Here is a 21,431-nt window from a genome sequence, read left to right as displayed (position 1 = left end):
GATCATGAAAGATGGTTTTGCACCTAGCATTCAGGTAACAGTCACCCACATGTTTCTCTGGTGCTACCATATTATAGGATAGCACAATGAGCCTTGACTGTTTTGTGACGACTTCAGTTGAATACGTGAATCCAAATGCTCATATGTGCTTTAAAAAAACTTATACTCATGCACAAAAATAAAGAGGGTCTTGATTTTTGAACTGTTGAAGACAGCTGTAGCTAAGGCTGGCTACACTAGAAGAATTTATTTTTGTCTACACACAGCTCATGATTCAGACCTTGTATACTTATTCATGTGTCACAGTTGGTCATTGGAATGGATGTTGCTGCTTCTGAATTTTACGGTGAGAAGGATCAGACTAATCAGCCTCGATTTTGTTGCATCTTCATTAGCAGGTTCGGTTTGTCCAACACTACATTACGTGCATTTGTCCAGTTCAATTTGTTTAGTACCATCTTGCAATGCGAGGTGCAAGAGATGTGTTGCTCTATATCTTATTCAATTAGATCCTGCAGGGAACTGGCATTCTAGGCTCGGTTAGTTGGATATCCTGTGGAGAAGCGAATTATTTTGCGCCACCCCCAAAATATTCATCTTTGTACCCTTTTCTCCAGTGATCAGTGCAACGAATTATCAGTGAACTTTACCTGATATTATTTTTGCTTGAGACATAGTTAGTCATGGTGCTGATCATATTGTATTCTTGTGATGATTCAAGACTGCGAGTGTACCTATACTTCATGCTTCTGATGGTGAATCATTTTTGTGGCATTACATACAACCAGTGGGAAGAGGTCAGTAGGCACTAGCATGTTTCACTATTTGAATTACAAACTAGAACCTGTTCAAGTACGAATGAGTGCATTGATCCTGACCGGCACACCCCTGTTCCGGCGACAGGTGACGCGACCACATCGTGGCCACCCATCCCTCCTACCAAGCTTCCCGCTAAACACGAGGATAGGGTGAGAAGGAGTGGACGCATCCGGACCGGCACACCCCTGTCAGCGATAGCTGACGCGACCGCATCGAGGCCACCCATCCCTCCTACTGAGCTCCCCATCGAACAAACCCCCCATGTCGCCTCACCATGGCAGCCGGCACACATTCCCGCAACCGCGGGCCCACCGACGAGGGATACCACATTGATCCGCAGCCGCGGCCAAGGAAGCCCACCAAGGAGAACCTCCCGTGACAAGCACCGCCGTCCAGCCGCAAGGGCCCGACTGGACGGGGGCCGCCCACCTCCACCGCTATCGCGCCGCTCCCTCACCATTGCGCCACGGCGAGAGAGGCCACCCATACAATCTCTTATACTCAAAGTGAAGTGAATTTATGGCCATGAATCTGTTTGTTTTCAAGTGTGCAAAATGAATCAAAATTGTGTTTCTTGTTTACTAATACAATTTCTTTCCAACTAAGGTTGTTGCTTATCCATGTGATTATCTGATTTTGGCCCACTCTATTTTTTTGGTTTCCTGGGACTCATCTCTGGAGTATGCTAAAGCAAGGGGCGTTGCTTAAAGTTGTTGTGAGGTGCCTTTCATCCTCAACTGTAGCTCCAACAAATATAGATGTAGCCCGCAAAAACGGAAAAGATGGATTTTGTATGTGCAAGGGTTGATGCATGATTACAGATGCATGTAGAAATCGGTTCGTGGCTTCATTCATGGTAAGTCTGTATGAGACAAGTGTATGAGTATAACACTAATGATTACTTATTTTTGAGATGACACCTTCTGTGCGTGCTGACAAGTGAACGTGTATTTTGATTCATGTAAATGTCCATCACCTTGTGTTTTCTAGACATGATTTATGTTGGCTATGCCGACATAAATCCTGTTTTCATTGTGCTCTCTCAAAGTCAAAGCTATGTATCTCTGAGTGTATAACCTTTTAAAGAACATAATCTAATGATGAAGGTTTCAGTATGATCATGTAAAAAAATTATTATCAAATTACCACATAGACTACTTTGTTTTGATATCTTATATGCATCCATGAGAGCTAAGTTTTTGTACAGTTCTTAGGTGCCCGATTGCTTATTATGCCTTGTTGGGCTGTGCAGCCTGTGCTATGTTACATTGGGCCAACATGTGCCCAGATTGCATTTTCATGTCTTGTTGGGCTGTGGGTAAAGAGGAGGTGATATCTGGCGATGATGAGGACACCGGATAACAAGTCGTAGGCAACCCTAGGGACGATGGCGATTTCAGATGTGGTGTCATGGCTATGAGGTCAAAGCGCTACAGAAGGGGTAGTAGCGGGGACAAGGTGGTAGAAAACGAACCAGAAGAGCGTAACATAGGAAGAGATGAACATCCATAATGACTTTTTAGAAACCACACATGACACCTTTCAATCTATCATTATATATATTTTTGTTATCCCGTGACAACGCACGGGCGTCTAACTAGTACAATCAATACACGAGTAACTAAAAAAAAGACTGTGTTTTGGGCCTGAATGAAGACACATAAATTTGGGTCATGCACAGCCTCGCTAAGCCCAACTGCCGGCCCAACGTTTCAAAGGGCTTATGAAAGAGATCTCGTCTCCTTTCCGCTCTGGGTGTCGCCCTGCCGTCGTGGCTGGCGCGCGCAGGTGCAGAACTGCAGGTCGCGGGTTCGACTACTGCTGTCTGCTCCCTCAAAAAAAAAAAAGACTACTGCTGTCTGCTGTGTTTCATTTCTTATTTATTTTTCCGATTCGACGGAAACTTTCAAACGAGTCCGTGAAAACTCACGGGTTCGACTACTGCTGGCTGCAGCATTTCATTTCTTTTTTATTTCTCTGATTCGATGGAAACTTTCGAACGAGTCTGTGAAAACTTGCGAATGAAAAATATTCTCTAACAGGACCTTTTTCCTGCGAAAATAAAGGGCATTTATGTGATTACATATAAAGCCAGGGGGTTTTCTGCAAAAAAAACTGCCACATATGCACCCGACAGGTGGTCCTCGTCGGTCAATACACTGTCCATACGTGTTTATACGCGATTTAAACCTTTTTGTAACGGCTAGCCCCAAACTTGGTACTGACATATAAAAATTACGAAAAATGATACCAATCTGCAAGTAATGCCTCAATCGTGGTACTTACGTGCAATTAACTCACTAATTAGTGATCTCAAGCAAATATTCCTTCTCCTCGACACCTCGGTGATGTGTGATGGGCTGATTTGAAACCGCGTGTTTTTGCCATGTGGCGCTATTGTAGGCACATATACAGCCACTCAGCAAAACAAACCCTCATAACCGAGCACACAACCGACTCTTAAGGGCATCTCCAAAGCCGACCAGCAAACCTCACATAACCCTCCGGACCACGTTGTCCGGACTATATCGGTGTGCACGACGGTTCGGATGTGATTTCTCCCACAATCCGAAGACAAAAGTGGGGAAGGTTTGCGAGAGTTTGGACCAATCCCAAGCCCGCTTCTGACCGCCCTGGCCCACCAAAAACCCTCCCCTTCCAACGCAGACATCCCACCCGGTGCCAACTGCCCACATTCATGTCGCTGTAGAGCGCGTCGTTCCGCATTGAAGGCGGCTCAAGGCATACGTGACCTCTCACTGCCTCCACCATTGAAGCGGCTCGTCGATCGAGGGTGTCGTCCGCTGCACGCCCGGCTGAACAGGCCTCCTCGCCGCATTCATATGCCTCCATTAACCCCGTGTGGAAGCCGAGAAACCTCCCCTGGCCACATGTTCGTTCATGAGTGGGCCGACATTAAACGCAATGTCGGTCGAGCTCCTCCCATCTGGCCTCTATTTAAACGAGGCCAGACGCCGGGCAAGAACCATACCCCTCTGTCGCTCCCCCCATCTCCTCATTCACCGTTCTTTCGATGGCTTCTGAAGAACAGTTCTCCTGTATACAAGCCGGGTGGGTGGTCTGCCGAGCCCGCTAGATACGAGCGTGGCAGCTAGCTGCTCCACCTCCCGCTCTTGACCCGACGAAGCAAGTTGCCGCCCCAAGCCGCCGTGTGGTTCAGCAACTCGCCGCTCCAGGCCCACCCTATGAGGAGTGACAAGTTGCTCCACGCCGGCACAACGGGAGCATGGCGGCACGGGCGTCATCGCTACCGTCGACAATGTCGCGCCCCCCGTACCAGCGACCGCTCCATGCAGGCAGAGACAGAAGCCGGATGCGTGGAGAGCGAAGAGTTGGTAACCGCCACCTCAGTGTCCGCCGCCATCAGCAAGGAGAAGTAGAACATGGAGTCCGCCGCCGCTTGGGTCCCATGAAGGCCACCGCGTAGGCGACGCCGGCGTACATAGAATATGTCGTCTTGCTCGGTTCTTCTCTTGCGAGGACTTCCGTCGATCCCACATGGGCTCCACGAAAGTGAAGACGCCGCCTTCCCCTCCCGCTGAAGCATCGGCCAGGGGTTCCACCCCGATGAGTGGTGGGGAAGCGAGCCGTCCTTTGTGCTGAAGCACATACCCCCGGGGCTCCTGGCAGTTCGGTAATCGGGCTGCCGGACACGAGGAAGACAAAGGGATTCCGGACGGCGATTTAGATTAGGTATTAATTACATTCCAGAGCTGGACTAGGACCACTTTGATGTAAATGCAATGAAATTCATTATGTTTATATGAAAATCCGCCATTTTTATATGAAATCCATTATGTTTATATGAATTCCGGCCTTATTTGCACGAATTTTGTCCGGTTGGTTCGAGTTGTTGTGAAAATGGATGACTGTCTCCCGCATCCATGTTCATGAACTGGTCCCCTGTCCGCGGACGGATGCGGAAGAATTTTTGCGGGTTGTCATTGGAATGCCCTAATACTATGACACATCAGTAGCCTCGAATTTGAGGAAGCTTAGTAACTTAATAGATAGATAGATTAGCCTAACCCGGCACCAAATCTTGGATCCAACTCTGACAATACATCACACATGTAAAGCTATGTAGCGGCGCACCCAATGTCTCTTTTATCGTTTGCTCTTTGGCGTACGTACCGCCTCTTGATCTATCACAATACACCTATCAAAGTAGCAAGATGGTACGCCAGCACTGCTTTGTCCTGGTCGGCCAACACCATGGGGTACAACGGCGTGTTCACCTGAGTCAGCGCCGACAGCCGATTCATACAAGTAACTATGCTATTTAGCGCACGGTTGTACTCGTAGCTGAGGTCCGTGAAGCGGCAGCTGGGTAGCATCTCGTTGGCGACGCGGGTGATGTGTCTGCCCGCTAGCGCGTAGTCCTTCATGCACCCCTCGTAGGCGTGCCTCTCCTGTCCGGAGAGCGATGTGTTATGGCTGAGCTGGTTCCTCGCGGCGATCCGTGTGACGTCGAAGGATTCCACGGCGAACCAGGCGGCAAGGGTCACGTACCCGGTTTCCTCCTCCTTGTGCGACACGGACATGTCGATGCCGCCCCAGATCATGATGCGGATGCATAGATCTTGTTGCGGCTTCGACAACCACATCATGCTACAGGCAAAAGACGCCTCCATGTGCTGCCCCCCGGGGAGACAATCCGACCTTGCGGCGGCCATGCGAAGGGGTGCGACGAGGAGGAGGAGAATGATCTTTGACATAGTCATAGAGAGCGTGTGCTTCACTCTCTTCCTGGGGAGATGTTTCTTTACTAGTGCAAGTATATATACACACCGTTGGCACTATTTTTGTAGCATTAGTTGATTTGATTTAATGAATGATGTGGTCCAGCATGCATTGTATGCGCATGAAAAGTGATGAGTATATATGGTATTAAAACATTAAGATTCTGCATATTTTGCATTAATTTATCAATATATTCTACATAAATCCCTACTCGTAAAAGGGAGTCGATAGCTTCCCTTCCACAGATTTTTTTTCCGCCTCAACTATCACCATATATTTGATCTGGTTTATTTTCGCATCACCACCCACCACTCTACCTTCCATTAAAAACCAAATCCCATTAAGAGAGAGATCTTGTTTCATGCTTGCTTTGGTAAGTTCTGATTCAATTCAATCACATATATAATAAGTAATTAAAAATTCAGATATCGCACCATATATGTGAGATCGCCTCCCTAAAAGACAAGCATAAGAAAAAAATTCATAACCTTTGAAAACAAAATCTGATTTTCCTCAATAACAAATCGCTAATCCGGTGCACATATTAAATAACAATCAAAATTTTCCTAATATAACAAAAATAACACATTTTTTCTTATCCGGTGGAGGAGTTCAAGATGGGTGTATGCACCTGCGCGCCCTTGGGTAGGGACGCTGTGCACGACACCTGTGACACCTGTGACACCTGTGACGCCCGGATGCGTTATTTATCGGGTTTTGTTTTATTTTCCAAATTCCTGAAGGATTGGAGTATCACCAAAGAACTAGCTATGAACAGAGGTGCGTGGAAGTTTGCTATCTATGTGCCGAACCATGAGTTGTCACGAGATCTTATGAGTTTCACCTCTAGCCTACCCCAACTTGTTTGGGACTAAAGGTTTTGCTGTTGTTGTTGTTGTTTTCCAAATTCCCCGTTTAGTTCTGTGACACATAAATTTTTCCATATAAAAATATAATAACTATCAATAGACAATTATTGTGTATTTAAAAAAATAATCTATTTTCGTTATTGTGTACTTTTTTTGCGACACCTTATTGTGTACTTTGAAGAGGTAAACATTCGCTTTTTGGCTGCACTAGCTAAGGTTTGAACTACCTATTACTGCTACAAATCTCTCTCAATTTTGGTCTTCTACATGCCAAATATGTTAATCAGATATTTTCTTTTGGTTCTAATTCTAGGAATTGTAGTTTAGCAGGTATGAAGAGAAAAGCACCGCTAAACACCATAAAGATGAATTCCTTTTTTAAGAATGTTGCTTTAAGTTCTCGAAGTAAAATGGGGGTGATTAGCAACTAAGATCTATTTTGATCAAACTACTAGTACATGTTTTGATTTTATCGGCGATCATAGAGGCAAATTTAAGCTAGTAAGGTTTTTGTTTTATATTAAGAAAAAGTTAATACAAATTTAGTGGTGTTTTCATAACGTGAAGTGGAATATTATGATAGTTATGTTTTCACACTCGATTTCTTTCATTAGCTTGTCTTGCCCCCCCCCCCCCCCCCCCCCCCAATGCATAGTTATGTTTTCGCACTCGATCTCTTTCATTAGCTTGTCTTGGCCCCCATATGCCCAAATCCTAGCTCCGCCCCTCAAGAAAGCATGGTCCCCTGTATAAGTTTAAAGGCTACTGTTTCCCTCAAAAAGAAAGTTTAAAGGCTACTGTTACATTGCACATTACTCCACGTTTTGATGTGTGTGCTGATTGATGTGGGCACTTGCCTATTACATATGAGAGTTAGGCTTTAAGCATCACTACTTGCTTTATCCTAAGCTTAGATCCATGTCCAACACAATATTATTTTGTTGACTAATCTGCAGACGGCGTCAAACTCCATGTGATGGGTCGGTGACATTCAATTGAAAAGTAAGACTTCATACAATCAAGTCTATCTTTTTCACATTTCAAAAAAAAAAAAGCTATCCTTTCAAAAATATGCAATTGTCTCAATCGCGATCGCCAATAATCTGAACGCAGGTGTTGCAGCAGAAGATGCCAACATGATGTTACTGTGTGCCGTAGAGGATTTCAGAATGAATATCATGCACCAACGGACCAACCATAAAACTTTGTTTGGGAACCAAGCCCTTCAAAACCAAACTGAGATAGTGCAATACACTAAGTGGTTATATATAAGCTACGAACGACACAGAAGGTTGAAGAGCCAAAAACACTTGCTAGAATGGGGTAGGCGCTAACAAGAACATTTCTTTCTGTTGGCAAGCAACCAACGCTACTACGTACGTACTTACTAGCACAATTCTACGTAACAGGGAACGGCCACTCTGGATTCAGCCTTCTCGCCGCGCGCCCTCGGGTTTTCTTCGAATCAACTCTAGTCAAGGGAGGCAAAAAAAGGTTACGGTGCATTGTCTCACACCGACTGACTTCAACAGCCAACCCTTTCATCTGCTTCTAACATCCATCACAAGTGGCACTCCATAAGAGCAGGCTGGCACCGCAAGGGCTTCCAGCTCCATCGCGCGGGGCACGGCAGTCAAGGCAACCCCAAGGCCCATGCATTCTCGGAATTTCATTCATCTCCAGCTAGCCCTTCTTACTTGGGTTTTCGTGCTGCGCCATTGGGTATTTCAACACCGGGGAGCCGCAACGCATGTGCAAACATCCTTTTAGCCGCTCCAGTCTGCTCTTTCTTCAGCGTCTCGGCGCTAGCAGTAGGTGTAGGACGGCTTCGAGTAGATGGGTTCCGATGCGGACCACCACCAGGTGAGCTTGAGTTGTGTTTAACTGCTTCTTTACTCGTGGGACTAGTTCGTCCATTTACCAGCTGTTCCTTCCCTTTGACTGTCTCCAAGGCAGCTCTCTCTGTTGGATCTTCAACTCTCTTACCAAGTGCGTGTGCGATCATCCGTTGAGCAACAGCAGGAACATGCCTAGATTTTGCTGCTGATGTGTCGTTTCCCTTGGCTTCATGTGAAGAGAAGATTCGCTCACGAGCAGCCCGATAAGCAGCTTCCCTCTCCTTAAGCGATGCTGCTGAAGGTGGCACCAACTGCGGCAAAGGCTTCGAAACTAGTGTATCAGTTTTCAGATGCAAGCTTTCAAGAGAAATAGCGTCTTGGACATCTTCTGGTTCATGAGTTCTCTGAAGATCTGTTAGAAGGTAGTATCAAATAGCAATTACTACAAGCTAGTGTTTTAAACAGACATGCATGAGGTCTGCCTAATTACTTAATGAAGGAAAACAAGTTATGTACAGCTAGTGGCCAGCAGGAGGGCTGACCCAAAATAGCTAAATGCAGGTCACAAGCTACACTGTGCAAGAGCTGAAAAATAAACTGGAACTGCTAGAAGCTTTGCATTGATCAGTCCTACCCTCGAATATCTTCACAAATTTCAAACGCAGTAAGCATAAACTTGTAAGACAGAGGATTGCGTGAGATGAGAGATCATATTCATACATGTAGGGAAAATCTTTTTGCTAATGATGTGTTTAGAGTTTCTGAAGGTAACGCTATGAATAGATTTGACTATTTGACCATAGCAAAGGACCGGCCACTCTTTACTTCCTAAGTAAAGCCCGCTTTTCTTCTCAGGAAGTAGCCTCAAACTATTTGTTTCAAACAAGCGTCTGCCTGGTCATTACATGATAGAACAATAAACACATGAAGAATGACTCACCTGTCTCATTTCTCGCTAGCATAAGAGAGGCTGAAGGACCATCGCTGTCGTCATAATTCCACAACACATCGCTGACAAGGACGGGAGGGCTGAAACATATAACATAACTAGATTCAAAACAGGGCAAACATAATAACAGCTCTGAATTTAGCCAACCACCAATGTGCAGCGAGTTAAATATATAGGAGGGAAAAGGATAACATTGGTACTGGTAGTGAGACACCCTGCTTGAAACACACTAGTACTATTTTGGCATGGTGTAGACATGTACAACGTTGCTGAATCGAGCCAGACAAGAAAGGTTTCAAGAAGGGAGCCCGGCGACATACATTGCTGTCTCAGGGCAGCGCTGGAGAACCAAATGTCGATCCTCGCCCTCGCCAACAGATTCGTGAGCGAACCTAGCAGCGACACAAAAGCAGATAGAAGTTAGCAACGGAGCGGTCGCTGCAGTGACTCTAGCATGTCAGGGAGGTTTTTTATACCCATATATGTCGGCGAGACGATGCAAAAGGAGGCGGTTGTAGGAGCTGGTGGGCTGGAGCTCTATGGTATTCATAGCTGCCCTGTGACGCGTTTCGGTCACGGCGCGGTCATGTTCCTCGTCATCGTCGCCATCGTGGTACTGTTGCTGCAGCAGAGTGACGAGTGTCTCCTCGGTGGAGAGGACGAGGTGCTTGCTGTAGAGGTTGTCCTTGATGAGCGAGGCCAGCTCCTCAATCTGCTCCACCGGAAGCAAAGAAAAAAAAGCATGTAGGTAAGGATACTCTATCACACACAGCAGGTAGAAACATAATTAGATTTCTCTGCGCAACTTGTGTAAATGGGAATTACCATGGCGAATTGAGTATTGTCCATATCTCCCCCTGAAGTTCAGTCCAATGGGGGCAGCTAAGCTCACCTCGGCTCAGATGGATCTCGCGCTGCGCTGAAGTAGAAGAAGCACCTACTCAAATCGAATCGAATTATGAACTGAGCGGAGGATGAGACGAGCAAGGAACTTCCTGGCGAATCGAACCGAATCAATCAATCGGCGAAGCAAGCTAGGGTTCCTTCCCTTACCAAGAAGCAAGCTTGGAGTGGCCGCTGGTCCTGGCAGCCTGGGTTCTCGGCTGTGCCCCGTCGTCCGCGCCGGCGCCGACGAAGAGGGGGGAGGAATTGCGGAGAGGAATCGCCGAGAAGGAGGAGGAGGAGGAAGGAGCGGCGGCAGCAGCAGCAGCAGCAGCAGTTGAGAATTTGGGAGTAGTCTTCAGAGAGACAGGATTGAAACCGGGAGGGGAGAGCCGGGCAGAGGATACCTATCTTCCTACCCGACCGTCAGATGAACAATTTACGGGCACGATGTACACCAGATTTATATAGTTTGTACCCCGTATATTACGTGGACTCAACTATTGAAACCCTTGTTTCAAAAAAAGAGAACTTTTGATTAAAAGAATCAGAGAACATAGAAGTAGGGGATACAGAGTAAACTGTTGTTAAAAATAAGGATCATTTGCATTATGTGTGAAAAACAATAAAAATGGAAGATGAGTGCTATGAGCTCCTCTAACGTCCCTGGCAACCCGGAGCCCGCGGCTACGCCGTCGTCCTCCCCGCCGCCGGAGGCCTCCCCCACGGCTCCCCCCCTCCCCGTCGTCCTCGGCCGTCGCCGCCCCCTCCCCCTCTCGGCCCTCCTCACCGTCTCCGGCGTTCCGCTGGGCGGACGTCGCGGAGTTGGCCGATGTGGCGGCCAGCCGTCCGGTTGTGCGTCGGGATCCCCTGCCTCGGCCGGCCGTATCCCGGGCGGATTCCATACCATTGTCGTGGTTCCGTTGCTCCGGTGCTCCCCCACGCGCTCGTCTGCCCGCTGCGGTGGCCTCGCCATTGACGCCCAGGAAAGCCGCCGCTTTGGGACCCCAAACCGCTCGCCGCCGCCGCGCTCCGGCGTGGGGTGTCGCGGGGCGGTCCAACCAGGGGCTGGCGCGCATGTCTTGGCGCCTCGCGGCGGCTGCGCCCCCTACCGTCGTGCCTATGGGGACACCTCGTCGCCCGGATGCTCCCCAGGCGTGCTCTCCCCCCCTCCGGCGCTCCTCGCCATTTCGGCCTTTCATCGCGACCTTCGGATCCTCTGCGCTTCGCATGTCGCCCATTCGAGCTCCCCGACGTTCGTGGCCCGTTCCCCCGATGGCTCCGGCGCCTGCCACGCGGGGATGGCGGCGACAGGGGAAACCCTCGCGCCCATCCCCCTGCCTCGCTGGCTGGGTCGTGACCGCATGGGCCGAACACGTCATGGGCTCCCCCCCTCCTCTGCGGGCTGCCCCCTCTGTCCTGGCCCCCCTCCCGGATCCGCTAGTGGGCCGGCCCATTCGGGTCGCCCAGCCATTTGGCTCCCCGCTGGGCTGCCCAGGCACCCAACCCCGCAGTCTCCCCCGGCTCCCTCGTCTGCAACCCTAACGGCCACTCATCCCGCTCTCCTCGGCACCGCCGCCCCTCCTGCCCGCCCTCTCGCACCTTCCCCGCCGGCAACCATGCCGCGCGACTGGGGTGACGAGGCCTCGCGCCCCAAGCGTCGGGCGGACGACTGTCACGCTGATCTCCGGCCTTCTCCCGAAGCCGCCGCCAAGAGGCAGACCTCCGCCGGCAACTCTCGTCCCGCGACGGCCGGCGTTCCCCTCCCCGCTCCGACCGCCGCTCGCCCCCTCGCTCAGACCATCGCTCCCCGTCGCGTCGTTCTCCGTCCAGGGCTGACTATCAGGACCATTCCCGGTCCCGCTCGCCCGAGCCCGCTCCCGAGTGGAGAACACAGCGTCGCCGCTCCCCGTCTCCTCCCCAACACCGGGATGGTGGCCGCTCGCCAGCGCGCGATGGACGCTCCCGCTCTCCGGCCCGCGACCGCCCCCTGCTGCCACCTCTGAGTCGTGCCGCTACCAGCCCCCTCGCACCACCCCCAGCTTCCCTCTAGGCGCCGCCGGAGCTGGCCGGGGCAAAGGCCGGGCCCAAGCGCAAGAAGAAGAGGGGCTTGGGCCGTGGCAATGGCCCGGCCATGGCCGCGACTCCTTCTCACAATCCGGCTGCTTCCGCCTCGACCGCCATCCTGTCTAATGACCTCGCAGCCGACCTCGTCAAGTGCTTCAACTGTGGCCTTACTGGACACTCCCAGGTTGCGTGCACTCGCCCCCAGTGCTGCTTTGTGTGCTCGGACCCGGACCATCCTCCGCCCGGTCTCGGAGGAGCTGATGATGTACGGGCATAGGATCGAGGGCCTCGGCTACTTCCACATCGAGGTCCCGGACCTTCCTCCGCCCACCCCCTCGATCCTTGCTATAGTCTCCGTGAAGGATGGGGTGGCGTCCTCGGAGATGATTGAGGCCAAGCTCAACCATCTCTATCACTGCACCTGGGACTGGCAGGTTACCCTACTGACGGCTAACCAGTTCTTGGTGGTGTTCCCCGATGCGGTCAGTTACGATTATGGCACTCGTAGCGGAGACATCACCCTCGCGCTCAACAAGCTCGTGGTGGTCATCTCTGGGCCGTTCCGGGACCCCCTTGCTCTGGCTGTCCTAGATGTCGTGGTTCTAAGCCTGACACTAGAAAAGGGGGGTAGGTATGGAGAGGCAAGATCTTAGCTATGGTAAAGGTGTACACAGGAGATTTACGAGTCCAGGCCCTTGTCTGAGGAAGTAACAGCCCTACGTCTCGGTGCCCGGAGGCGGTCGATTGGATTATGTGTGTTGTGTTACAAAGAGTGCGAACCCTTGTGCCAGAGGGGAGGGGTGGCTTATATAGAGTGCGCCAGGACCCCAACCCGCCTCCATTACAAGGGAACTAATGTGCATAAGTAGGAGCGTTACTGGTAACGCCAGTAGTAAGTAGTCTTAATGCTATTGAAGACGAGGGAGTAAATATCTGGCCGTTGCGTGTTCTCCTGACTACTAGTCTTCAATATGGTCGAGTGATCTTCCTTGTGGTCGAGTGACGGTAGGTAACGACCGTCGAGTGATGTTACCGTCGAGTGGATTTCACTCGACATATGAAGCTAGAGCTCTTCTGTTGACTCTTAGTCTTTTCATCTTCCAGGAATTAACCTTGGGTAGGGTGTACGGGTCGAGCCTATGACCCTACCCCTGGTCTGTATCCTTGTCAGTAGCCCCTGAATGGATTAAGGTGTGAGAGGAAAGTAAGACAACGTTGGACCTGTCCTGTGTTTTGTGTCTCCGCGGGTGCTTTCTGTTAGACTGAACGCCTGCGTTGGTACTTCGCGGTCGACTCGGTTGCCGTGATCCATTCAGTGATTAGTCGACTGAATTGGTGACTTCATGCGTCGAGTGTCGTGCAGGAGTGCGAGATCTCGGGCGCGATTGCCTGCGGGAGATCCCGGATTCCGCGGGATACGAAATTTCAGGGGTGCGCAGAACAGAAGGGCGCCGAAAAAGGGGGACCCGGATAAGCAGCGACGCCTCGATCACCGCGCCGCCTTTTTCGCCACGTTTGCTACGCACGCAACTGTAGTAGGATTTGACGGGATTGCCCGGCCCCACGCGCCAGTCACTTGGAAGTGAGCCTTTATAAGGCGACGGGGCCGGGGTGCTTGCACTGTGCACTCCTTCCTCTTCTTCTTTCTCCTCTGCTCCTCCGCCGCACCAAGTGCCTCTGCCTCCAACGTCGCCGCTCTCCAGCCATGGTGAAGGACAAGACGGCGGCGCTAGAGCGCGCCAAGAAAGCAACGGGGGCGGTGAAGGGCAAGAAACAAAGTCGCGGATCGTCGTCGCGCTCGGGGCTGCCCCCGGGCTGGATCCAAGGCGATTGGATCTGGTCTTCGATCCGGCAGGAAGATCTGACCGATCTAGAGGAGTCTGGGCTGATTGCAGCGGGGGCGGCGAGGCTACTGAAGGGAGAGATGGAGCCACAACCTCGACCGGGTGAGTGCGTCTTGCTCGCCACTCATGTCGACCGGGGTTCTCGCTTCCTCCGCACCCTTTCTTCCGAGGGTTTTTGAACTTCTTCGGAGCACAGCTCCACCACTTTCCCCCCAACACTATTACGTACCTAGCCGCTTTCGTGTCGATGTGCAAGAACTTCTTAGGGTGTCGACCGCACTGGTGTCTCTTCAAACATATCTTCACCATTCGTTCCCAGTCGGTTAAAAAGGCGAAGTCGAGTGACTCAAAAACCCATGTTATCCAGATGTGCGGGGGCTTAGGCATCCAAAAGAGGAATAGGAGCACTTTCCCTGCTGTGACCCTCCCTGAATCCGTTAGAGGTTGGCAATCATCTTGGTTCTACTGCCAGGACGTTGCGACTCCAGGTCATTCGACCGGTCTTCCTCCTTTTTCATTCGACCGTGTCCAAACTCCTGCTCCACTGAAGGTTACTACTGCCGAGACCATGGAGACGAGGATGTTAGTGGACCGAGTGGTCCAGCTCATCAATGACGGTGTCACTGGCCTGGACTTGCTGGAGGTGTTCCTCGCTCGGTGTATCCAGCCTCTCCAGGCCCGTGATCACTTGATGTGGTTGTATTCTGGACCGAGCGACACCACTCGGATCCATCCAGAAGAAGTGTCGCTCGACACCGTGGCCTCGTGGTTGAAGAGTATTACGGGCACTCAAGATAACCCCAGAGGATCTAGGCGAGTCGTCCCTTTCAGAAGTGACAACCCACCCGACAAGGTACATTCTCCACTCCGACTGTTTTCCGCTTGTGTTCTGACTGTGCTCGATGTTGATTGACTCTTGTCTCGACCAATTTGTTTTGCAGGTATTCACTGAGATGTATTCAATGCCCAACGGCGAACAAGCTTTGGTGCAGGACCAGGAGGGGGAGGACAGTGTGGAGGAGAGCGACGAGTGGGAGTCACCGGAAGGGGAGGAGGAGGAGAGCGAGGAGTCAGACGAGGAGCAAGAGGTCGACTCGCCGCCGCGCTCTGAGCATCGATCCAAGCAGCAACACAATCCGTCTGGCGGTCATGTGAAGGGTGCAGCTCCAAGTGCCACCATCCAGAAGCGCGCTCGGACGTCGACTCCGGAGCCGACGGAGAAGGTGGCTAAGCAGCCAAAAGTCGCCCCTTCCAAGACCCGAAAGACATTGTCGCGAATCAAGATGGACGTCCCTGTTGCCTCAGGGTGGGTATCTTATTTGTGTTTCAGTGAGTCGACTGAAAATTCTCTCGATCCGACTGACTAATCCTTGTGCCTTTCCAGCCCCGCCTCTGCTGCCACTGACATGGACGTTGACAAAGGACCAGAAGATGAAGAAGCCACCTCATGAGCTGGTAAGTTTGTTCAACCCAACTCTATCTAACTGAGTGAGTGGTCGATTGACTGAAAATTTTATATTACTCTTCTTATGTAGCTCCGCAAGATGTCGTTGTGCTCCCTAATGATGAAGAAGAAGAAGCACCTCCACAGGAGAGGAAGAAGAAGATTGGAGGTTCAAGCAGAAGGAGACTTGAAGTCTAAATCCCTCAGTCGACACCGGCACCAGAGGCGATAGCTCGGACAAACGTCACATTTGCTAACCCATTGACGACTGATCGTCCATTGGGGTCGACTGCACAGACGCCTGCCGCACCAGTGGAACTCCACTCGTCTGACCCGGCCGCTGCTTTGACTCCTCTGGAGCCATCTCTCTTTGCTACATATCATACTCCAGACAACTCGCCGAGTGCCGCTAGGGAAGCTCTTTGCCAGGCGAATCTTGTCATGGAGCAGGTGAAAGTGATGCATGAAGCTAGTCATGTAGCTTACAACGCCAGCACTGCCCTTCGGACCAATGTTCAGGTCAGTAAACTTCCCACTGAATTTTTTGCATGTTGCTTTATATCTGATCGCCCACTGGGTGTTCCTCCTTTTAAGACTCCAAAAGTCTCTGATTTTGCAGTTTCCGAATTGGTGGGGGCACGTCGAGTGCACCCACTGGGTGTAGTCCCCGAGACCACGGTCGACTGCTGGCAGTCGACTAGGGTCTAATGAGTGCTGATCATTCTTTCTCCCTCTTTTTTTAGGAGTTCTTTGCTGAGTGTTGATCTGATCCAGTGGGGGCACGCTGAGTGCACCCACTGGGTGTAGTCCCCGAGACTACTGTTGAATATTTGATTCGGCAGTAGTCTGAGAATAAATCTTTCCCTTCATTGTTACTTGTATGTGTCGACTGACATGCCTATCTTTCTGGCTGCAGAGGTCTTGTGATCTTGGAGCTCGTCTCACCGATTAAAGAAGAAGCATATCAGTGTTGAACTTGATCTTGAACTGGCGAAGAAGAATCTGAAGAAAGCTCAAGAAGAAACAGCCATCATGGAAGGTAATCACTCAGTCATTCTGTCTACTTTGTAGCTTCACACTTGGTGCTGGCTTTTCTTTTAGTCTCTTTGAACTGAGTGAATTCACACAAGCAGATGTGCGTAGTGAAAATCGCCAACTTCAGTCTCGTCTGAAGAGTGTTGTTTCTTTAGAGAGGATGAAGGAAGCTCTGGAGCAGAAAGACCTGGACTTGGCAGTTGCTCAAAAGGAAGCGTGCGAGAAGACGAAGCTTGCGGATGAGAAGTTGGCTTCAGTCGGCAAGTTGGAGGATGAGAACGTGACACTGAAGACGGCTGTCTTGGACGCTAATCGCGAAGTCGAGCAGCTGAGGAAGGACAAGGAGAACTTGACCGCTGAAGTTGAGGGTCTCAAGACCAGGACCGGCAAGCTAGAGTCTCATTTAGAACAACTTGCGGCAAAGCTTGTCCTGAAGCTTGAAGGTATGTCTGTTCAGTTAAATAACACTCGTCGACTGGGATTTGCAATTCTGTCAACTCATTGTTCGCTGTGATGAAACAGAACTCTGTCAGGACTTCGAGGCTAAAACTGGGTGGGTCGAGACAGGTCTCGACCCCATCAATTGCCCCATGAAAGATGAAGTCGCGATGAACTTGCTTCGACTAGAGTCTCACTTGGATGGTGCAGTCAACTATCTGGCTCGGCTGAAGGCGGTGATGGTCCGAGTGGACGCCGAGCTCTGGCCCCAGGAGGAGATGTCTCGAGACCTCGAGTCTTTGATGACTCGGCTAAACCAGATCACAGACCGAGTGCAAGAATGGAAGAAATCTTCTGCATGATGTGGGGCTGACGTTGCCTTGTCTTTGGTCTGAGTGCACTACAAGGAGGCCAAGGATGACAAGCTGGAAGCTCTCAAAGTGGCAAACACCAAGAAGCACTCCTTCCAGGACTTCATGGCCACTCTCCTTGAGGCAGCCACTCGCATCGCCAATAGCATCGATCTTGACAGCTTCTGCGACCCGTCCAGCCCTTCCCCCGCCGAGTGATTTAAAAAACATTATGCCACTGCTTTGATTTGCCTCGGAATGCCGAGTGGATTTGTAATCGATAAAACTCCTTCGGGCCTGGCGCCCGAGCGTTTTATTTTGCGGTTAGGAAACTTCGGATTTATCGCCCTTCATATTGCGTCTGTCTTCGAATGAAATTCGCCTTTCTCCCAAATTGTTGCCCGTTTGTTTAATGCAGCTTCTGGGGAAGAATCGCCAGTCGCCTGATCGAGCAATCTGTGAGTAACATTGATCAGCTCATCAGCAAGGCACTCTACAATGGTCTTGACGTTCCAGTCGACTAGTCGGGTGATCCTTGCGCAACATTGATCAGCTCATCAGCAAGGCACTTAGCAATGGTCTTGATGTTCCAGTCGACCGGTCGGATGATCCTTGCGCAGCATCGATCAGCTCATCAGCAAGGCACTCAGCAATGGTCTTGACGTTCCAATCGACTGATCTGGTGATCCTTGCGCAACATTGGTCAGCTCGTCAGCAAGGCACTCAGCAATGGTCTTGATGTTCTAGTCGGCCGGTCGGATGATCCCTGTGCAACACTGATCAGCTCATCAGCAAGGCACTCAACAATGGTCTTGACATTCCAGTCGACTGGTCGGATGATCCTTGTGCAACATCGATCAGCTCATCGGCAAGGCACTCAGCAATGGTCTTGACGTTCCAGTTGACCGATTGGGTATGGTTTTCAAAACTTAGGCGAGTACGAGACTGCAGCTAAGCCTCCGAGCGGGAGGTTCGCTCACCACTCGGTAGGATTTTTCAAACTTAGGCGAGCACTGGGCTGCAGCTAAGTCCTCGAGCGAGAGGCAGACTCACCACTCGGTAAGATTTTTACCACTTAGACGAGCACTGGGCTGCAGCTAAGCCCCCGAGTGAGAGGCAGACTCTCCACTTGGTAGGATTTTTATCACTTAGGCGAGCACTGGGCTGCAGCTAAGCCCCCGAGCAGGAGGTTCGCTCACCGCTCAGTAGGATTTTTCAAACTTAGGCGAGCACTGGGCTGCATCTAAGCCCCCGAGCGGGAGGTTCGCTCACCGCTCGGTAGGATTTTTCAAACTTAGGCGAGCACTGGGCTGCAGCTAAGCCCCCGAGCGGGAGGTTCGCTCACTGCTCGGTAGGATTTTTCAAACTTAGGCGAGTACTGGGCTGCAGCTAAGTCCTCGAGCGAGAGGCAGACTCACCACTCGGTAAGATTTTTACCACTTAGGCGAGCACTGGGCTGCAGCTAAGCCCCCAAGTGAGAGGCAGACTCTCCACTCGGTAGGATTTTTATCACTTAGGCGAGCACTGGGCTGCAGCTAAGCCCCCGAGTGAGAGGCAGACTCTCCACTCGATAGGATTTTTATCACTTAGGCGAGCACTGGGCTGCAGCTAAGCCCCCGAGTGAGAGGTAGACTCTCCACTCGGTAGGATTTTTATCACTTAGGCGAGCACTGGGCTGCAGCTAAGCCCCCGAGGGAGAGGCAGACTCTCCACTCGATAGGATTTTTATCACTTAGGCGAGCACTGGGCTGCAGCTAAGCCCCCGAGTGAGAGGCAGACTCACCACTCGGTAGGATTTTTATCACTTAGGCGAGCACTGGGTTGCAGCTAAGCCCCCGGGTGAGAGGAAGACTCTCCACTCGGTAGGATTTTTATCACTTAGGAGAGCACTGGGCTGCAGCTAAGCCCCGAGTGAGAGGCAGACTCACCACTCGGTAGGATTTTTATCACTTCGACTTAGGCAAAAAAGATTCACGGCTAAGGTAATGTACACAAAAGAAATAAACAACAATTATGCGAGAGGAGTAAATTACATCTTTTGATAGTCAAACTAAAAAGTATTTCTTATTACATCTGATCAGTCCAAACATTCAAGAATAAAAAGGGCGGAGCAGATTCGTGTTCCAAGCGCGCGACTCATCTTTATTGTGCTCGACGTTGAAGAGACGATACGCTCCGTTGTGGAGCACCTTGGTGATAACGAAAGGGCCTTCCCAAGCGGGGCGAGCTTGTGGGGCTTCTGCTAATCCACTCGGAGGACCAAGTCCCCTTCCTTGAATGCATGACCTCTTACGTTCTTGGCATGGAAACGACGCAAGTCTTGCTGATAAATGGTCGACCGGATCAAGGCCATCTTTCTTTCCTCCTCCAAGAGGTCGACTGCATCTTGTCGAGCCTGCTCTGCTTCTTCTTCTGAGAAGAGTTCGACTCGGGGAGCGTTGTGGAGCAAATCGCTCGGCAAGACAGCTTCAGCTCTGTAGACTAAAAAGAATGGAGTTCGTCCAGTCGACCGATTGGGGGCTGTCCTCAGCCCCCAAAGCACCAAGGGGAGTTTGTTGACCCAAGCCCCTGCCGCATGCTTGAGGTCACGCATTAACCGAGGCTTCAGCCCTTTGAGAATCAATCCATTTGCTCATTCTGCCTGCCCATTCGACTGGGGATGCGCGACCGAAGCGTAATCGACCCTCGTGCCTTTGGAGGCACAAAAAGCTTTAAACTCTTCAGAATCGAAGTTCGAGTTGTTGTCCGTGATAATGCTGTGCGGGACACCATATCTGAATATAAGTTCTCTGATGAAACTCACGGTTGTGCTTGCATCAAGGCTCTTGATAGGCTTGGCTTCGATCCATTTGGTGAACTTGTCGACTGCTACCAGCACATGTGTAAATCCACTTCTCCCTGTCCTCAGGGGTCCAACCATGTACAGACCCCAAACAGTGAAAGGCCAGACGAGAGGAATAGTTTTCAAAGCTGACGCAGGTTTGTGGGACATGTTGGAATAAAATTGACAACCTTCACACTTGTCCACTATTTCCTTTGCCATCTCGTTGGCGTGCGGCCAATAAAACCCGGCTCGGTATGCTTTGGCTACATGGTCCGAGAGGACGCATGGTGACCACAGGTCCCCGAGTGGATATCGTTAAGGATCATTCGGCCTTCTTCAGGCGTGATGCATTTCTGGCAGGCTCCAGTTACACTCTCTCTGAACAACTGTCCCTTTGGTGAATGGATCTTCCTGAACCGAAGGCGAATGGATATGTTCTAGGAACACGTTTCGGGGAATAGCTTCTCTCTTTGAGCCTATCTTGGCTAACTCATCGACGGCTTGATTTTTCAGTCGGGGTATATGGTGGAGCTCCAAACCTTCAAACCTCTTCTCCAGCTTTCTCACTACATTGCAATAACCTGTCATGGCTGGGCTCCTGACATCCCATTCCTTCATCACTTGGTTAACCACCAAATCTGAGTCGCCTTAGACCATAAGGCGACGGACGCCGAGTGAAATGGCCATACGCAACCCGTATAGAAGTGCTTCATATTCGGCTTCGTTATTGGAGGAATCAAAATGAATCTGGAGAACGTAACTAAGCCTGTCTCCGCGGGGGGACACCAAAACTACTCCAGCACCTGAACCATTCAGCATCTTGGAGCCATCAAAGAACATAGTCCAATGCTTCGAATGAACTTGAGTCAGCAATTGCTGCTCAATCCATTCGGCCAGGAAATCTGCGATTGCTTGGGACTTGATGGCCTTCTTTGCCTCGAATTTGATATCCAATGGAAGGAGTTCAATCGCCCATTTCGCCACTTGACCAGTTGCGTCTCTGTTAATCAGAATTTCAGATAGTGGTGCGTCGCTGACGACTGTAATGGAGTGGTCAGAGAAATAATGCGCCACCTTCTTCATGGTCATGTAAATTCCATAGACAAGCTTCTGATAATGTGGGTATCGTTGCTTGGACGGAGTCAAAACTTCAGAGAGATAATAGACCGGGCGTTGAACTTTGTAAGCTTTTCCTTCTTCTTCTCGCTCGACCGTGAGTACTGTGCTGACAACTTGTCCAGTGGCTGCAATGTAGAGCAGTAAAGGCTCTTTGCTGATTGGCACAACGAGCACCGGCTGGGTGGAAAG

The 21,431-nt window shown here is 50.6% G+C and overlaps 2 protein-coding genes across 3 annotated transcripts; both read right to left on the bottom strand.

Annotated features, from left to right (window-relative positions):
* Window positions 1–4,945: 4,945 nt before the first annotated feature.
* Window positions 4,946–5,564, bottom strand: LOC123064869 (uncharacterized). The gene has a single exon (XM_044488272.1). It carries the CDS (start codon window positions 5,562–5,564, stop codon window positions 4,989–4,991), a length of 576 nt encoding a protein of 191 aa, XP_044344207.1. The 3' UTR covers window positions 4,946–4,988.
* A 2,064-nt stretch (window positions 5,565–7,628) lies between these two features.
* Window positions 7,629–10,530, bottom strand: LOC123068740 (uncharacterized). 2 transcript variants are annotated; one of them, XM_044491366.1, is made up of 6 exons: window positions 10,293–10,530; window positions 10,065–10,176; window positions 9,716–9,951; window positions 9,560–9,631; window positions 9,231–9,319; window positions 7,629–8,702 (listed from the first exon to the last, which is right to left on the bottom strand). In XM_044491366.1, the coding sequence occupies exons 2-6, from the start codon at window positions 10,086–10,088 to the stop codon at window positions 8,146–8,148; spliced, it is 978 nt and encodes a 325-aa protein (XP_044347301.1). In that variant the 5' UTR covers window positions 10,089–10,176; window positions 10,293–10,530; the 3' UTR covers window positions 7,629–8,145. The 2 variants fall into 2 exon arrangements, with proteins under 2 accessions (XP_044347301.1, XP_044347302.1); XM_044491367.1 differs by having other exon boundaries at window positions 10,065–10,158; window positions 10,293–10,527.
* Between the last annotated feature and the right edge of the window lie 10,901 nt (window positions 10,531–21,431).

The sequence above is a fragment of the Triticum aestivum genome, chromosome 3B, assembly GCF_018294505.1.
Source record: "Triticum aestivum cultivar Chinese Spring chromosome 3B, IWGSC CS RefSeq v2.1, whole genome shotgun sequence".
Lineage (NCBI taxonomy): Eukaryota > Viridiplantae > Streptophyta > Magnoliopsida > Poales > Poaceae > Triticum > Triticum aestivum.
The sequence above is the reverse complement of the archived record's forward strand: the minus strand, read 5'-3'. Positions and strand labels throughout refer to the sequence as shown.

Excerpts from the sequence above, each read along its gene's own strand:
- LOC123064869 (XM_044488272.1), bottom strand. The coding sequence starts at position 5,564 with ATGACTATGTCAAAGATCATTCTCCTCCTCCTCGTCGCACCCCTTCGC.
- LOC123068740 (XM_044491366.1), bottom strand. The coding sequence starts at position 10,088 with ATGGACAATACTCAATTCGCCATG. Across the intron at positions 9,320-9,559 it reads CGCTGCCCTGAGACAGCAAT|CCCTCCCGTCCTTGTCAGCG; the intron begins GTATGTCGCCGG and ends TATATGTTTCAG. Across the intron at positions 8,703-9,230 it reads GCTAGCGAGAAATGAGACAG|ATCTTCAGAGAACTCATGAA; the intron begins GTGAGTCATTCT and ends ACCTTCTAACAG.